This window comes from Brassica oleracea, chromosome C6, assembly GCF_000695525.1.
Source record: "Brassica oleracea var. oleracea cultivar TO1000 chromosome C6, BOL, whole genome shotgun sequence".
In the NCBI taxonomy this organism is placed as follows: domain Eukaryota; kingdom Viridiplantae; phylum Streptophyta; class Magnoliopsida; order Brassicales; family Brassicaceae; genus Brassica; species Brassica oleracea.
Genome location: NC_027753.1, coordinates 30,089,563 through 30,108,889, shown reverse-complemented (window position 1 = coordinate 30,108,889; position 19,327 = coordinate 30,089,563). Strand labels below are relative to the sequence as shown.

Below are 19,327 nucleotides of genomic sequence, written 5' to 3'. Positions count from 1 at the left end.
TTTGGGCGATGGAATGTATGCGAAATTTAAGGCAGTTTCAGGTTACGTTTGCAACGGATTGTTCTCAACTGGTGAAGATGGTTTCGGAACCAGAGGAATGGCCAGCATTTGAAAGCTACCTGGAAGATATCAAGACTTTGCGACAAAGTTTTGTCAACTCAAGATGTAATAAAATATTTAAAAATAGGCAAGTTCACTTTTATACTATGTAATAAATGAAGTCAGTCGGATTATTTGGAAAATACAGCTTTTAAATTAGTTTTTTTTTAACTCTTAAAAAACATGTTTGAGAAAGAAAGAATACAACCACTTCTCTAAAGCAAATCGATCAAGCAACCAACCCAAATCAAATAAAGAAAAGGATCACGGCCTAAAACACGTTCTCCCACCAGATACTCTTCCACTCCAATGAAATCCTCCGGTTGACATCACCTTATACTCTTATTGACCTCGTATCTTCCTTCCCAAGCAAGCTCCTTAACCAAGATGGACTACCTTAAACTACATATGATTGATATCTCCTTTCCTTTGTCACACTCCGAACAATCATAAAAGCATCTTTGTTAGCCACTCTCTTTACTGAGCTTACCTTCCAATCCGTAACTTTATTCAAGACATCCCTTAACTCCTCACCGTACGCCCGAAACGCTGGCCACGCCTTAGGTTTGTTCACAGAGCCCACCAACTCATAGTCCTCCAACTCAAAACACACTTTCTGCACTTTGTGAGAATTCATACTCTTCAATTAGTTTAACTTTTAACTTTTTGCTGTTTGCATTTAAGAATAAAAAGCGGTAACTGGAGTTTATAAACTGGAGAACGAAAAAAAAGTACATTCCAAAAAGCAGTCAAAATTCCAAAACTCTTTTTAATAAAAATAATATCCCACAAAATCTCCACGTTGCCTTGTGCAGCTCTCCAAAGAATCTACATCGCTGCAATTACGGACCAAAGCTTCCTAAGTTTGTTGCTTTTTCCCCTGCTTAATTGATTTTTATTTCTCTCTCAGATCGATCCGAAGATTCAAGAACAGAAAGAAAAACATTGATCAATCTTCTTCTGTTCCTCTGTTTTTCTCCCATATTAGTTGACCTAGGTGAATAACCCAAATCAGATCAATGGGTATTTTACTTTGCTGTCTTCGTGTTCCGGAGCAAGGTAATGAGTCTCGAAACGTACCCAGAATCACAGCCTTCAGCCACCCAATAATGAATAACTTTCCCCTCAAGGTAACGCCCACATTATAAAACCTACTTTCCTTTTATAGGTTCATTACTTTTTTCTCCCAGAAAACTTATAGAAATTGCAGAACTAATCAAACTCTAACAACTTCGTGTTGATCCAGTACGAGCAACTATCTCGAAACCTGGAAAGAAGGGAATTTTCCTCTGTCGCTAACAGAGAAGAAGACGTTTGTCCGACATGTTTCTATGGTAAAACTAGTAACTCTACAAAAAAAAAATTATTTATTTTTGTCTAAAGATTGTTGTGTGTGTTACTCATTACTATTGTCATTGGAGACAGAGTACGCTGAGGATAATCCGAAAACAGTTCTACAATGTGGACATATCTTTCACCTTGCCTGCATCTATGAATGGATGGAGAGAAGTGCAGCTTGTCCCTTTTGTTCCAAGGTTTCTTTTATCTCTATATGTATTTTATTAACACATATATGTCGGTTATATCTATCTTTTGATGTATGTTTTGTGATTTTCACAGACAATGCTTTTCTTGGAGAATGAAATTACAGAGCAGGTGGACTAACTATAAGAGATATCCTTAGATTCTTGGCAAAAAATTCCTTCATCACCAATTCTTTCTTAATTTATGTTGTAACTAAATTTTTATAGATTTTGGAAGACTTCTGCCAGATTCTTTTTGGCTTGTAATTTGGAAAAATGATAAGCTATTTATATGTGGTACTTAATCAATTTATATGTGATAAAATCCATTTGGGATAAGGGCTGGGTTGAAAATGTACCTTTATCTCTCAGTCTATTCCTGTGTATACTCGTATTAATGGATATTTTTTTATTTAGCAGTATGTATTTTAATTTTTAACATCAAGCAGAGGCTTGTTTATTTATGTTTTCTCATATGAATCAACCAATTGGGAGAGAATCAATAGATTCCTTTTTGGGTAATCATCCAAATGTTTTATGTGGTTATCTTTAGTCGGCTGTTAACTGTTATTATCTCGCAGATTCATTGCCTCTAGTTTCTCTTAATGAAGCTTTGATATAAAAATTTCAATAATTTTAAGCATTAGATTAATTTGATAACTAAAGTTGTTGCTATTTTTTAGTTCAAGAGACCTACAATATAAAAGATCCTAAAGGAAAGGTAACTGAAGATTCAGTTTCGTAGACACGGGTGAGACTTAATTGCTGACTTTGGACACTGATTTATTAGAAGGTTCAATAATATAAATTCAGATATTGAAATATGAGATATTACAATTTTGCCACATACTGAAGCAAAAGAACTTGAGAAAGATATATAAAAAGAGACAAAATAGAAACTTGCTAATTATATGAACATAGAGCTTGCCCACATATATTAATTAGTTGGATAAGAAGGGCTCGCCAAAATACATATGTAGCGCATATTGTTTTATTATTGATGATTATAAATATTATTATTGAATTGCTTCATGCGGCAAAGCAGCCAAGGTTGCAGTTGTAAACGGGTTCAAGAGACAGATCGAGATCGTTCCTCCTCATTGCCATTTGATCTTCTTCTTGATACAGCCCCCTGCATTTACATTCATATGCACATGATATAGCTTACAAAATTATCTACATAGGTGCTGAAAATATCACATGTTTTGTAGTGAAATTGGTAAAGGCCCATATCAAAGATAGTTTATTTATCTAACTACCTCAAGTTTAATTTGAACAACAATAAATACGACCTGCTCCCAAAGGTTTCTTAGACTTTTAGCAGCCATTCCATCTACTTTTCCCAAAAATATAAGTCTGTTTTTTTTACGACCATTTGATTGATGATCAATACGTTAATATATACATGAAAAATCTTAGTACTTGTAATTCACAATTTAGACATCTAACCATCACTAACACAACCTAACTCACTGGACTTATAACACCTAACTATCTTGTATATATAACACATATGTACTTGAAAGTAAGAGGAACGAATTTTTAACTACCCCATGTTGAGAAAAGGAGATGGCTGATGAGAGAGCATGTAAGGATGCTGGATTTGATGCTGCTGCGGGGGTGGAGGCGGAGGCATATTATGGCCATGGTTCTGCTCGTCCCATTGCTCTTGTTGCGCCCTAAGAACGTTTTCCCTCTCCTTAATCTGACAAGTTTCAATTTCACACACCAGTTTGTTACCAACTTATACCATACCATATCATCATCAATTTTCAAAGCCACGACTTCTAAATAGATATACATATAAATAGCATCAAAGGTAGGTGTGTTTAGATCTTTAATTTGGTTACGAATAATTCCTTGCATCATGTAATAAACTCGTATACATGTCTTAAATATATATCTTCTCAAACAATTTTCCTTCTGTTGCCAAAGTTTAGCCCAATATTTTTTTAAATAAGAGTATTGTCTATATTCACATACCCTATATATAGATGACGAAAGTAGAATGATATGAGACGACTTTTCAAGTTTAAATATTTTCAATCCGGAAAAGAACCTTAAAACTAAACGGGCAATACCCATCTACGTACTGGCTGACGAGTATATCAATCATAGACTATAAAAATGATATTTTATCTATATTTTAGTTATAGTGGTGCCGAAGCTAAGTGGAGAAATATGTGAAGATCTCGTAGTCGTAGGTAGGTATAGCTTGGCTTGAAGTGTGGAGTAGAACAGTGGAAGCTAACAGTACTACAATAGAAAACATTTTGACGAAATAAAAATAATGACAAATGGCACCTGCTTGGAAAGCATGCTGTTTTGTTCCTGTATGGCTTTCTCCTGTCATTTCCAAAACGGCACGATTGTTAGCTCCCCTATAGGATTCTTACACGCAGTTATTCTATGTAAACGTCAATTTGATAGGGTTTATACATACCTTTCTTTGGAGCTCATTGATGGAGTCGTACATAAGTTGGTTCTGCATAAACGTACCATTACATTGACTAATCATACTCTTATATACTAATTCTTTAAAAAGTCATACATTCTAATCGACGTGATTGATCTTTTCATATCCAACCAATAAAATCACATATGTACTATTTCATATATATGTATTTGAATAATAAAATAATATGTGTTTAAGTTGTATACATGTTAATTAAAGAAATAGGAGGATTCATACTTTTCTAGAGCGGATGTGCTTAAGAGCAGTATCAAGCTGTTGCTCTAGATTCTGGAGTTCCTTAGGGCTCATTGCTTGCAAGTCTTCCCCAAGATAGTGCCTAAATTTCAATAGAGCATCGATGCATTTTTTTGTTATTTAAATGCATCATTTTCTTATAAGTAATCATGCATTTTTAACTAACATTAATCCTGTTTGATATTTCATCTATTAATATAAATGATGAATGAAAATGTACCTCTGGTTTCTCTCCAAAAGCTCAATCTTAGCCTTAAGCCTATTATACTCCATCGACCAGTTCGTCTATATCTCACAAGTTTAATACAGATAAGTATATATCACTAATACTGAAATAATATTTAATTTATATAAGTTAATGGAGAGAAATTGGTTTACATTGGAGTCGGACTCAGGTGCTATAAGCTGTCTCTCGGCGTAAGAGTATCTCTCATAGCGTTCAAGTATCTTCTCCATACTGTTCAATTCACAGAATTAGGGCTAGCTTCTTATCATCAACAATTTATGATCATATTATATATATAGAGTATATACTGTGTAAAACAAGCAAATGATCATGTAAAATACAATCTTAGGGTAGATCTACCTAGGTCTTAATGATGGTTTTTTCCCTTAAAACCAAGATTTCCTAGATCAAATCCTGTAAGATATTTATAATTTAGCAAAACAGTGAACCAAGATATAACCCTATACCTCTAGCTTAGAGTTGTAACTGCGGTTTCTTTAAAATTGTTATAATTGTGTACAGGAAATCTGGTTAGAAATGACACATTATAAAAAAAAAATTATAATCTGATCAAATCACTAGTTTCATTTTGTACAGAATACGAATAACGCTTTTTAAAAGAAAGAACAGCTGTTGGCTGTTGGATTAAGTTTGACCATCGGTAAGAAGCCGAACATAGGATTAAGTTGGTTCTTTTCGTGGATCCCCAGAGGTCAAAAACCCCCTACTCAGATTTGACATCCTTATTTCCAGCCTTCCAATTTGTAAAATCTTATAAAACAGAAGCAACTACGTTTATACTATAGTGTTTAAGATTATGAGTCAATACTTGTCGAAGCCGACGGAAATTAAATATTTCATTGCCTTAGGTTTGCAATATTTTGGAAAACACAACTGGGAGATCAAACGATTCACAATGATTTTAGGGCTGGAAAACCCCCCAAGCTCAAAAATTAAACACAAATCCTTTTATATAATCCCAATTTAACTTTGAAATCTTATAAATTACCAGTATTTATGTTGCTTCTCATCACATTTTCGGCTTATCTACAATAATAGACCATTTGCAAATTTATTTTATTAAAGCAACATTATTTTCAATACTTGAGTTCCTAGCTACGAAACAAGTGAAATTAAGCAGTTTCTTTAAATTAACAGTTTTTTAAAAAAATTCTTACTTTGGCTCTAATTCAAAATTAGGTTTCAAAATTCTGAAGACATATCTAGAAGAACAAAACAATTCATGATGGTGATATACACCCACACACATATATCCAGACCGATACTAGTTAATAATGTTCTAGGGTTAAATTCACTCCAGTCCGTATATAACTTTTATTTTTCTAGTTAATACAGATCTAGGTAATAAACATTTTTCTGACGGTATATTAACAGATTCAGTAAAGATATCTAACTACTAATAATCCAAATCAAATGAAACCCCTAGAAAATACCTAAATAAGAACAGCAGTTACTAATTAGGGTAAATCAAGTAGTCAACTTAAGAAAAAACGTGAGACAAATCAAGTAATTAAACATATTTTTGTTTCTTAAATGAGAAAGTTACCAAGAATCAGTGGAGTATTCAAAGAGTTTCCCCTTATGGGAGAAGACAACAAGCGCAACTTCAGCATCACACAGAACAGAGATCTCATGAGCTTTCTTCATAAGACCAGCTCTTCTTTTCGAGAATGTCACTTGTCTATTGATCTTGTTTTCTATCCTCTTCAACTGAACCCTACCCCTTCCCATTTTTATCCCTTTTAAAGGAACTATTTCCTCTAAAAGAACCAAACAAAACAAGAAATTATAAGAAGAGAGATAAAGAAGAGCTCAGACTTTGGTATGATCCAATTAGGAAAGTTTTTCTTTCTTTCCTTTATAATATAAGACTTGTGTTTGAGTCTCGGGATCTTTCTTCCTCTCTTTATTTATGGAGAATTGGGTAATAGCGGTTTTAGGGAAAAGCTAAAACTGGTTTGTTCTTGTTTTCAAAACCAGTGTGGTTTTCTTAAGAATTCGTGTCGACTTCTCATTGGTATATTTTGTACTGGATGTTAGGCCCACGTTTCTAAAATGAAAATATATAATATAAAAATTTGATTCTCGACGTCTCGTGAGCGAGAAGTAACATTGTACGGACCACTGGACCATCCCAAGTGTCACCTTCGCTTTGCATTGACGGCGGAGATTTCTCTGTAGATATACGAAACGAAATCTGACCAACGAAAATATCTAATCATCTTCTTTTTAAATGAACTCTTCTAATACTAGATATGAGCACTATCAATGCAACTGATTTTGTTTGATATTTTCATTTCATAAAGAACATAAGAAATCATTTTATTATAATTTTAGGATTGCTTTTGCGTATGTTGTGTGAGATTTATTTTATAATTAAGAACTCGTTTTCACGCATAAGTTTCCAAATAATATTTTTGTTAAAATGAATTATAAAAGAAGACGATGAAGCTTGATAATAAAACGCATATAAAGAGCACTTACTATCACAATAATAATAATAATCTATTTTATGACCAAACATGAAAATAATATCAAACATGTGTTTGATTTTATGACCAAACACATAAATACCAATCAAGACAACATCTTAGTTTTTGATTTTTTTTAACTAAATAGTTTTATCATCATATTTGTCATCAAATTATTTTTAAAAAATTGCAATTAAATAAGTTTTTGAAATTTTATTAGGATTTTTTTTAAAATCAAAACATTCTATTTTATAAATATCCTTTTTGTTTACAATTAAAAACAGAAAAAATACTATCAAATACTCTTTTATACTTTTTTGTTTAGGGATTTTTGAAAAGAAAAATCACTATCATATAACCTTTTACCTGTATCTTCTGTTTAGTATTTCAGAAAATCAAATCACTATCAAATAATTATATATATATATATATATAATTATTTAAAAATTACAATTTTTACTATTCATATCAATACTAATTTTACACTTCTTTTGTTAATAAAATAATTTTATTATCATGTTCATCATCAAATTCTCTCTTAAAAGTATTATCAAATAACTCTTTAAAATTTTCTTATGGTTAGAAATTTTAAAATATGATACAAATTTCTTTTTGTTTAGGATTTTTTTAAAGGAAAACAACTATCAATTATTCCTTTAGAGTTTTTAGGGTTATAAAAAAGGAAATTAATATTACATAATCTTTGAGAATCATATTTGTCTAGGATTTTGAAAATCAAAATACTATCAAATCATTATTTCCAGTTAATAGTAACTATTTTTAAAAGTTACTATTTTCAAATTTCGTTTTTTTCAATATCACTAAAATTTTTACAATTTTTATTTGTTAATTAAATAATTTTTAGTATCATGTTTATCATTAAATTTTTAAAAGTAAAAAAAAAAAACACTACTAAATAAAATTTTACAATTCTCTTTGGTGAGAATTTGTTTAAAAAAAATATTTGATTAATATTAAAAATAAATCTCTTTTATTTAAGAATTCAGGAAAAGGAGGTTATTTTCACATAATGGTAGGTTTTACTGACACATTCACAATCTAATTTTTTTATTTACATATTACACAATCATATCGGATGAAATATTTGAATTTTTTTTATTTATAAAAGAAAATGTTAGTTCTTAAAGTTAGTTATTTATGAAAAAAATATGATTTCTTTTACAATATAATTTTGTTTAGACTTTTAAAAAAGGAAAAAAAATACTTATTTTGTAATTAGTTCAAGACTTTTCATTAAACAATTTCTTGTATTTGTAGGATACCATAATCCGTTTTTGTTTAAGACTTTTATACAACTAACTTACTTTTGATGTAAAAATTCAGTTTAATTAATAATATATTTTGTCTTATTAGAAACACATATTCACACGACAACATCATAGTTAAAAAAAAATAATGTTAGCATTATAAGATGTAATAAAAATAATAAAAAATTGAGTTGTATCAAGAAATTAAAACAAAATACTCAGGAAATAATTTTCTTGTAAACACTATTGTTTTTCTGTGAAAATAAAATAGATGTGAACTATTTGTAGATATTTTTGGTTTATATTTTTTTAATATTACTTTTAAATAGCTTTTTACAGTTATTTTTTATAGGATTTTAAAAAATTAAAATTATCATCAAATATTTTAACAATATTTAGTTGCGAAAGACTATGTAATAGAAATTTTCCTTTTCTACAATCTTAAAAAGATCCATAAGAGAATATTTTGTAACAATAATTTTCCTTTATAAATACATTTTAAATCCTAAACAAAAAATAAATGTATCATATTTTTGACATATGTCACAATATCAAAAGTTAGTTGACACATGTCCCGATCATGTTAAAGAGCAACTTTGAAGAACCAAATTTTATATAATAAGAAAGATATATATATTCTTTTGGAATAAAGTGTAAACTAGGGGTGGGCAAAAAACCGAACCAAACCGAATCAAACCGAACCAACTGAACCGAAACTGATTCAAACCGAACCAAAGTCTATTTCAAACCATTCGGTTGAATATTGTTTCAACTCGAATGGTTCGGTTCGGTTTAAAACCGAACAAAATCGAAAAACTGATGTGTTTTTGTAATTATATAAATTAAAAATATTAGTAATACCAATATACTAAAATGCTAATACCAAGCCACATATTTTCCATTTTTTATTCATTAACATATATTCTTCTAACCTAATATGTAATCATCAAAATATTTGATTTAAAAATAGAAAAATCTGTATTTTATATTCTTATATATGTAAACGTGGATGTTAAATCTAAACATAAAATCTAAAACCTAAAGCAAATTTTATTAAAAACAAAAGTTCTTCACCATAGCGTCACTTGGAAGATGATTCATTGCAGGTTTTTTAATAGTGATATAAGAGACATTACTAATGATGTTGATTTTTTTTAATTTTAGTTAACTTTCATTTGTTTTAATTTTATATACTTTTTGTGATTTTTGTAAAGGTTTTTGTTTCAGTTTTATATTGAATTTAGTTCACATAGTTTATGTTTTAAAACATAATTTTTCTTACAAAAAAATAAACTAAGAAAAACCTAATTAAACTGATCCAAAAACAAACCAAACCGAATATAAACTGAACCGAATATAAACTGAACCGAACAAAAATCAAACTAACTATAGGTTATTTCAGTTGGAAAAACAATAGAATCAAACTAACCAAACTAAACCGAACCTGAACCGAACCAAGAAAATAACCGAAGTGTCCACCCCAAGTGTAAACCCTTTGTTTTAGACAGTTTTATTACATTTGTTTATATTTAATGTTCAGCGGTAACAGTGAAGTACAAATAGACCTTTTCTTTGGCAATAGATGTTACGGTAGAGTTGAGAATCAATTGATAATTGTGTAATGTATTGCGTTCACGGATTTATACGCAGGGTTTAAGGAACAAAAGGGGACCAAGACGAATAATTGTAAGTATTCAAACCGCAAAAAAAAATGTATAGTGTGAAGCGTGGTGTAATGTGTATTGTGTAGTTCTAATTACACTGTAGATCCTACTGTATACGATCTAAATAAATCGAAAATGATGATCAATTTACCTGATATCAATAAATTATTAGGAAAATTGCCAAAACGGAACAAGAAAACAACATAGTTATCCCTACGATATAAAACCATATTTGTCCATTTATTCTCCCTTTTATCCTTTCCATTTCTGAAATTTAATAAAATAAATAGTTTTATGAATCCAAAAAAATATTAAAAATATAAACAATTAATAAAACACCTATATACACAAACACTTTTTTTTTGGTTAAAAAAATTGATAAATAAATTTTTTAAATTACGTTCCACTAAAAGTAGAATTCGTCTTCTACGGAAAATGGGTTAGTAGAAAACGAATTCCAGAATAAACAAGTCCATCTACTTTTTTTAGAAAAAACAATCTAAAAATTATTAAAATTCTAAATATGGGGAATGCGAATTCTAGTAATTGTAAAGATCGTTACTTTTCTTTTGAATGCAGTTTCTACTTTTATAAAGTATTCTAAAATTTCAGGTATGCGAAATCTAAACTTAACACGAACGTCTACAAAAAGTAGAAATTGTATTCAGAATTTTTGTCATGGTTCTACACAGTGTATAAAGTGCATTCTACGGATAAAAAACCAGTTTTTTTCCGAAAATTAAGGAAGTTTCGGTTAAGAAAATATTCTAATTTCCTAAAACGTGTCCTGGTTAATTTTCTTTGTCAAAATATCAAAAAAAAAATGATTTTGGCTTTTCTTCTTCATCAATCTATGATTTCTCCATAGTTTATCTTGTAATTTTCACAAGCTCTTGTTATATAATGCATATCTATACAATATGTGGTGTTTGGGAATTTAGTGCAAGCATGGGATGGGTATTTTCGGCTGATGATAAAGGGGGTAGGCTACTGTTATTGGAATCAAGTTCTACTTTAGAGGATTTTAAAAGAATACTTTTGGAGGATTTTAGAAACCAAATGCAATTGGGTTAGGGGATATTTTTATATGTGTCGTGTGTTCTTTTTTAAAAAATATATATATTTTTACATTTTTTTTTTCCTAAAACATTATGGAATTACCTTATTTTTTTAATCTTTTTCCATTAAACTTTCTAAAAATGGTTTTAATTTATGTTTAATTTGATTAAGAAAATGCTAGTTTTGGGATTATGAAAAATATTATACTATAGAGACAATTTAGTGATGGTTTTATACCATAGGGACAACTATGTTGTTTTTTTGTTCCGTTTTGGCAATTTTCCCTAAATTATTTTCCTTGGTAGTATTTAATCAAATTTGTAGATTTCATATATATTTTCTTCATGCAAGATATATTAAATCAGGTATGCTGTGACCATATACACTGAAATGATCGTAGTTAAATAGAGAACTCCATTTGATGAATAGAGAACATGTACGTATGATAATGTATATGGAGATGATGAGCAAAAGTAGTAAGCAACAAAAGGAAAAGTAGAAACATAGCAAATTGAGCAAAACTAAAAGAATCTAAGCTCGTGGCCTTGAGGACAACGTCCCAATAATATACATTATCTTCGCCTTTGTTACATTTCCACCCTTCTTTTCTCCCATTTAATATCCATTTCTACTCTCTTTCACTTCATTATGCATAGTGTACTACATTGTATACAATTTCTCCACTACACCGTATCTTCTATTCCACATACTAGAAAACAATTTAGCTTTCTTTGAAAGGGCGTAATATCTATCTTCATCTCCGAAATACTAGTCATACATTAAAAATGGTTTTGAAAGTTAGAACCAGAAAAGCTTAACAGTCGCTTTAAAGCAGATCCCACGAATTGTCCTTGATGAGTGATATTTGTTGTGAAGTTGCTTTAAATCACGGTGACACAAGATTTTATATGAATTTTAGGAAATTGTATTGGAGGAGGATCTTTCGATGATAATTTTAAAAATTCTATCCATGTTAATTTCTGTTTTAGTAATCAAAATCTGTTTTGAGATCTAACAAGTTATAAACATTTAGTGTAATTAGTTTCATCAGTAATCTTTTTGAAAAAGTATTTTAGAGACTTTAAAACCTATATATAACATATATGCATAAGTTTTTTAAAAAATTAGAGACCAATTAAAAACAATGTTTCATTGAACTTGTTCCTAATATTGAAGAATTTGAAAACATGTGAATTTTGTAGGTGAGTGTATTCAAGGTCTAAATAAATTGGTTTAAACTCAAGAGTTATCTACTATTACCACAAATTTCTCAGAAACTATTGTTTAACGCACGGATGATATTGAATTTTCAATCTCTGTTGTTTAAAAAGGTATAAAGTGCTTGTTGTGATACATTATATTCAGTTAATTCAATTATGTAGACCGGACAATGACAATAAGAAAGGAGGTGATGAGGTAGCAACTCAAATTCTCGAGAAGAAATGAATGAAGAGCAAAGCTGTCTTAGTTAGGTCTCTATCAAAGAGCAAGGTGGGGGTCCAATCCAGCCACATCAAATGTCCAATTAATGTACACATCAATACCCTTTATCCCCACCATTCTATATATAATACATGTATATGTATCTTTTAAAAATTCTCAATTCTAAAAAAACAAAAATTAAACGTTAAACCTTTATTGCTAAACAGATGTAACAATTCTTGTACCATAGATGTTAAGTTTTGGTGAAATTTGTGTAGAAGAAAATTTTAACCTTTGACATCTTTTTATCAGTTTCTTATACTGAAACATATTATGTTGTTTAAGAAAGAAAAATATATACATGTTGTGTATATTCAATCGAATATAAAATGATTTTTAACGTTAAAGGCCCTCAACTAAGTTTGTTTTGGGTAAAAACCACTAAACTAAGTATTTAACGAAAAAACCCTTAAAGGCTTAAACTAACTTTATTTAATGAATTAAACCCTAACAGGTCATAATTACCACTACTACCGGTAAATCTTTATTTTAGAGGTTTCTACATTAAGTAAACATAGTGGAAGAGTTTTAACATTAAAAAAAATCAAAAATTTATAATATTATCTAAAAAATAGTAGCTTAAATTTTCAAAATTAGCATATTTAATTTTTTATTGTAAATATATGATTTTTATGTGCTTTTAGCATCAACATTATATATGTATAAATTAAAAATGTAAAAACCTAGAAAATTTAATAAAAATATATCTTATCTAATAAAAATGTAATAATAAATCTTTAGACAATTTTAAAAAATGTAAAAACAAGAAAATTATCTAAAGATTTATCTGTAATAAAATTAATCAAATATTAAAAATGTAAAAAAATAAAATAAAATGTAATAAAAATATAATAATAAATATTTAGATAAGTTTAATTATATTTTATGTGTTTTTACATTTTTAATTTATACATATATAATGTTGATGTTAAAAACAAATCAAACTCATATATTTACAAAAAAAAAATTAAAATTCTAATTTTGAAAATTTAAGTGACTAATTTTTAGATAATATTATAAAATTTTGAATTTTGTTTTTTGATTTTTAAAGGTAAAACTCCTCGACTATGTTTATTTAATGTCGAACCTCCTAAACTAAAGATTTACCGGTAGTAATGGTAATTATGACCTAATAAAGTTTAATTCATTAAATAAAGTTAGTTTAGAGGTTTTTACGTTCACTACAGGAAATGTGGATATTAATAACATCAGATTATAGCTTTTTTGACAATTCTACTATTATATACCAACACTTATTTTTTTTATAGCGTTTGTCAATTTTAAACGCTATATTTGTTATTGCGTGAAAATACTACTTATTTTTTTTAGCAGCCTTAGCAAAATTTGGTTTGACAAAATATTTCGATTTGATAAAAATTACTCATTTTTTCCTTGGCGCTGGTGATGAACGAGCCTCGAACGACGGCGTACAGACTTGTGATGATAACGACGCACGCCTCCATCCTCTTTCACTGAGTTTGCGACCATCAACTCAGATCTCACCAGTGACGTCCCCGCCGCCGCTTCGTCTAGCAGTGGCACCACCATCACCTGCTGCTCTCTCTACCACCGTCTGAACCTCCAGATCCACCAATGTAAAAAGTTTCTTCAATCCCCTGTTGATTCAATCTTTGGGATATTGATAATTGGGTTTGGATTATCCTCTTGTTGTTTGTGGTAGGCCTAGTTTGTGGGTTTGATGCAGCGGAATCATAGGAGAAATCTGTGGAGATTATGATGAAGTTCTCGGAGAAGAACACTCGGCACTCAGCGACTTACTTCTGTGTTGACGAAGGAGTTACTTATGTCGTCTCAGATTCAATCGGAACAATGGCTTCCTCAAATTCTCAAATTTACTGATTGCGTTGACTAGTGTTTGTTGTTGATGATATAAATAAGAGAAAATTACTAGGATAGCACTAAAAAGTTTTTGTCACAAATATAGCCTATAAGAATAAAAATGACCAAAATAGCACTTAATGTTTTATCAAAAGAGATAAATATACACGTATACTCTAATGGTAAATTAATGGGTTTAGAGTTAAGGGGTGGGGTTTAGGGTTTAGAGTTTAGGGGTGGGGTTGGGTTTAGGGTTTAGGGTTTAGAGTTTAGAGTTTAGGTTTTAGGGTTTAGAGTGGGGTTTGGGATAAGATTTCAAATTTTGAAAAATAAAAAAAATAAAAAAAATTTAAATTTTTCAAAAGATAAAATGTTATTTTGGGCATTTTTGTTTTTGTGGACTATTTTTGTGACATAAACTTAGAAATGTGCTATTTTGGAGATTTGCCCTATAAATAATCGGTTTTGTTTGTTTATTTGGACAGCTTTCCTCTAACGGTCAGGTTGGTGAAGAGTTGGCTCAGTCCGGCGTGAATGCAATGTGCAGAATGTGCTTCTTGGGAGAAAGCCAAGGAAGTGAGAGAGCAAGGAGGATGCTTTCTTGTAAAAGCTGTGGCAAGAAGTACCATAAGAATTGTGTAAAGTCTTGGGCTCAACATAGAGGTACTTTCATTTGATTCGTTTTTGTGTCCTACTTTCTCTGGCTTGGTAAGGCTTTTGAAGTCTATAATTTCTGTAAATTGCAGATTTGTTTCATTGGAGCTTATGGAGTTGTCCCTCGTGCCGTGTTTGTGAGGTCAGTTGAGTTTGTTTCCTTCTGTTGCATTTGATTTTTTCTATGCATTGCCAATGTCTAGGAACGTTTGACTAACTTACACAGAGTCGTCATATTCCTTAGGTCTGCCGTAGAACAGGAGACCCTAACAAGTTTGTGTTCTGCAAGAGGTGTGATGCCGTAGAACAAGAGATCCTAAGGGGGTTGTTGGATCATGTAGCTTCTTAGTTATGACCTCTAACCAACAGGAGATCGAAGGTATCTATTCTATTCTTTTTAGCTTGTCTTCTCATAAAGTTTTCGATGTTTAAATACTGGGTTGTGTTTTTTTAAGGTGATAAACAGAGAATCATGTACACGAAGCAAACAAACAGAGAATCATGAGGTTCACCTCTATGCTCTATGTTACAATTTTATGTCTTTACTTGGCTATAGTTTATGTTTTTTACTCTGTTTCTTGTCTGTTTTATTGGCAGTGCGTTAGTCTCGAAGCAACTTTCCATTAGAGGAAGACCACAAAGACATGCTTCACTTCATTCTTCTTATGCTTTGATTCGAGAGGGAGAGAGTTTTGATTTTTTTTTTCTAAATGTTGAGACTTGTTAGTGTTTTGTGGGGTGTTTTGTACATTGATAATAAATTCAGGCCAAACATAAATTGGAGCTAAAACTCCAATATTATTGGAGCCAAATCTCATGGAGGGAAATATAATTGGAACCAAAAGATATTGTAATCTCTAAAACAATAAATATCATATTTTATTGCAATATATATTATAATCTTTTTATCAATTCTATTTATATATTTAGGGATATTTTTTTATCAATTCTATTTATTCTGTAAAGTCAGGTTACTGGTTGGCCTGTCTTTTGGATCAGTCTGATACGAGGGTTAATGCTCAGTGCAAACCATCTCTCAATGATTTGCGTTGTAAAGTGTGGGAGGTAAATACGGCACCAAAGATTAAAATCTTTATGTGGAAAGCCCTTTCCAATGCTTTAACCGTTTCAGAGGAGTTGTTAGCTAGAGGAATGAAGGTGGATTCTCGATGTCTTAGGTGTGGAGAAGAAGGTGAATCTATCAACCATGTGTTCTTCACATGTCCTGTGGCTCGTTTGGTTTGGGCAACATCCGGGTTTCCCTTTCCTCCTAGAGGTTTTGAGCATCGGTCTTTGTTCGAAAATTTTAGCTATCTTTTGGCTTGTGATAAAGATCTGAGAATCCCAAAAGCTGTTAGTGGTGTTTTTCCGTGGATTTTGTGGATGTTGTGGAAAAACAGAAACGCCTTTGCTTTTGAAGGAAGGGTTTTTGATGCAGAGACTACGGTAGCGAAGTGTGTTGAGGATTCTAGACGTTGGGTTGAAATGCTGGAGGCATCAAAAAAGGATGAAGAAGGTAGGAGCCGGATTTGTAATGTGGGGAAGGTATGGAAGGCACCGCAAAGAGAGAGAGAGAGAGAGTCAAATGTAATATTGGTATTTCTTGGACAAAAGACTCTGGCCTGGTGGGAGCTGGTTGGATTTTGAGAAATAGCGAGGGAGAAGTTTTGTTTCATAGTAGAAGAGCTTTCAATGGAGCTGCATCTTTGTTGGAGGCACAACGCTTGGGGCTTCTGTGGGCAGCAGAGAGTATGATATCTCATAGAGTGAAGAATGTGACTTTTGAGATAGAAGCATCCGAATTGGTGGGATCTTTAAATAGACAAAAGGCCTGGCCAGCTTTCAGGGCTTATGGAGAGGAGTTAAGAGAGATGATGAGTAAGGTCTCAGGGTGGGAGGTTAGTCTGGTTAAGAGAGATGCTAATATGGGTGCTTTTTTGATTGCTCGGAGTGTGACAAAGGAAAAGCGCTTTCAATCTTATGTCGCCCAAGGAAGTCCCTCTTGGCTAAAGAGGTTACTTGCGGATGAAGGTACAAGGATGGTGTCTTAAAAGGAAGGGTTTTTCTTCTGGTGATTCTTACGGGAGTGGTCTTTGTCTTTTTATGAAGCTTGTGTTTTAGACCTTGCTTTCTGTTCTTTTGTTTGCTTGGGATAGGTAGGTGTTTCTGTTTAAGAGACCTTGTCCTTTTGTTTCAGTTTCTAAACATTTCAGAGTTAAAAAAAAAAAAGACTTGCTACACTTATTTTTAACCCCTAATCCCTAAATATACTCTAACCCCTAAATCCTAAATATAATCCTAAAATCTAAATTTTAAACTTTTAAACTTTTAAACTTTATATAAAAATAAAGTTCGATATAAATATACAAAATCGAAAAAAACAAAAATAATATTTTACCTCAAGATCCGAACCCTAAACAGGCCCTAAACAACAACCCTAATATTTTTAACCTCAAGATATATAAATGTAAAACTAAAGGATAAAAATGATAATTAAAGTTTTGTTATACTATATATATAAAATAGTTTTGGGGGTTTATATATTTAGTTGATATTACTATATGAAATTTGGTGTATTTAATATCCTAAACCCCAAACCTTATATCGTACTTCAAACTTTAAAATCTAAACTCAATTTTTTTTTTCACAATTCACTCTTAAAAAACTATTTCAAAAATTAAATCTAAACCCCGAAACCTAAACTATAGACATACATATATATACCATACCCTAAATTAATCATATATCATAAACTCTAACTAATAAATTTGAAACTCTAATCTTCATTAAAACTCTAACACAATTTCAAAGGTCCAAAATTTATTCATTTAAAAAATCTAATCTTAAATTTATATCCTAAACTTCAAACACTAAATCTTAAAATCTACACTCTATATTTAATACCTTAACCCCCAACCTTAATCTCTACATAGAAAATCATAAATCCAATATTTACAAACTTATAATAGAAAATTTAAATTTTAACTCCAAGTATATTCTAAAACTCAAATCATATACTTAATCCTAAATCTTAACCCTAACCCCTAAACCACATATATCATTTTAACATATATCTTAAAACATTAAATTTTAATTTTTAAATGAATTATATTTCTGTAAATAAATTAAAATTTCAAATAAAAAATGTAGATTTCAAAATTTAAATTATTATACCAAATTATTTAAAACTTAAATAATTTTTATAATAGTTATAAATAAATAAGAAGACAATTTGTATTGTTTTTTTGACAATTGATTAATTTGTATCAAAAGTCCAAAATCACTCTTGTATTTATCATCACTATTTTTTTCTATTGGTTTAAAAAAAGTTGTGCTTGGATTGATAATCTTAACCATAGATTAGATATTTTGAAAGGTTCAGATTAAATTTTTTGTGTTTGTTTCTCTCCCCCTCTCTCTCACGCTTATTCACTTTCTTCTTTCTCTATCTCTCTCTCTCTCTGAAACAAAGAACAACGAGATTCAAACCTCGTTTTCGTCTCCACCACAGTTCGTTCTTACAACCACAGTTCCTAATCTCACAGATCTTGTCTCTCTAATCTCTATCTTCATCACCACTAAGCCTTGTCACCACCAAACCCCGTCTTCGTCTCCACCACAGTTCATCGTCGTTACAACTACAGCTCTGCGGGTGTGTTTTATTTATTTGGGACAAAGTTCTTATCTTGTACCGGTAACCTCTCTCTCTCTATCTCTCTGTCTCTCTCTCTATCCTAGTGTTCTGATTCTGGTTTTGCGTTTTTCTCAGATAAATAAAGTGGAGGAGGCTGAAGAAGCTTGGTGGTGGTGGTCTCGCCACCGACTTCATATCAGAAGAAGCATGGCTCGAGACGAGAAGACAAAGGGCTGGTGATTCAAGAACATAACATAACTCTTGCTCTGTTTTTTCTGTGGTGATGCGACGCAGCACTCTGGAGGCTGGAGGCGGATGCTCTCGAGGCTTGAGGCTGGAGGCTGGAGGCTAGAGGCGGAGGAATTAGGGTTGTAGGCAGAGGCTTAGATTTTTTTTTTTTGTCGACAGGCAGAGGCTTAGATTAGGTTTAGGTTAATTATGTTTTGGTTTAATGTTTTAATTTTTTTTGGTTTAATTTGTTTTTTAATTACTTGTATACTGATTTTAATTAATAAATAAAATTTAATTTTTAATTATGAATTAATTTCCTATTTCATTTGAATTATTTAATTATGAATTATGATTAGGTGTAATTTTTTTAATTGTTTTTTTAATAATTATTTTTAATAAATTTTCAGATAATTAAAAATAAAATTAATGACACGAAACATTTGCTA

At 30.7% G+C, this 19,327-nt stretch overlaps 2 protein-coding genes and 1 long non-coding RNA gene across 3 annotated transcripts; 2 read left to right on the top strand and 1 right to left on the bottom strand.

The window, feature by feature from the left end:
* Window positions 1–931: 931 nt before the first annotated feature.
* Window positions 932–2,002, top strand: LOC106299532 (RING-H2 finger protein ATL57-like). The gene is made up of 4 exons (XM_013735608.1): window positions 932–1,229; window positions 1,346–1,433; window positions 1,525–1,634; window positions 1,720–2,002. The coding sequence occupies exons 1-4, from the start codon at window positions 1,119–1,121 to the stop codon at window positions 1,762–1,764; spliced, it is 354 nt and encodes a 117-aa protein (XP_013591062.1). The 5' UTR covers window positions 932–1,118; the 3' UTR covers window positions 1,765–2,002.
* Window positions 2,003–2,404: 402 nt separating this feature from the next.
* Window positions 2,405–6,476, bottom strand: LOC106298286 (floral homeotic protein APETALA 1 A). Its single transcript, XM_013734388.1, has 8 exons — window positions 6,126–6,476; window positions 4,711–4,789; window positions 4,553–4,617; window positions 4,315–4,414; window positions 4,066–4,107; window positions 3,927–3,968; window positions 3,173–3,327; window positions 2,405–2,754 (listed from the first exon to the last, which is right to left on the bottom strand). The coding sequence occupies exons 1-8, from the start codon at window positions 6,308–6,310 to the stop codon at window positions 2,652–2,654; spliced, it is 771 nt and encodes a 256-aa protein (XP_013589842.1). The 5' UTR covers window positions 6,311–6,476; the 3' UTR covers window positions 2,405–2,651.
* An 8,160-nt stretch (window positions 6,477–14,636) lies between these two features.
* LOC106299205 lies at window positions 14,637–15,862 on the top strand. Its single transcript, XR_001261713.1, has 5 exons — window positions 14,637–15,025; window positions 15,109–15,158; window positions 15,261–15,395; window positions 15,472–15,522; window positions 15,614–15,862. It is a non-coding gene; the product is annotated as an uncharacterized LOC106299205 (long non-coding RNA).
* The last annotated feature ends 3,465 nt before the right edge of the window (window positions 15,863–19,327 follow it).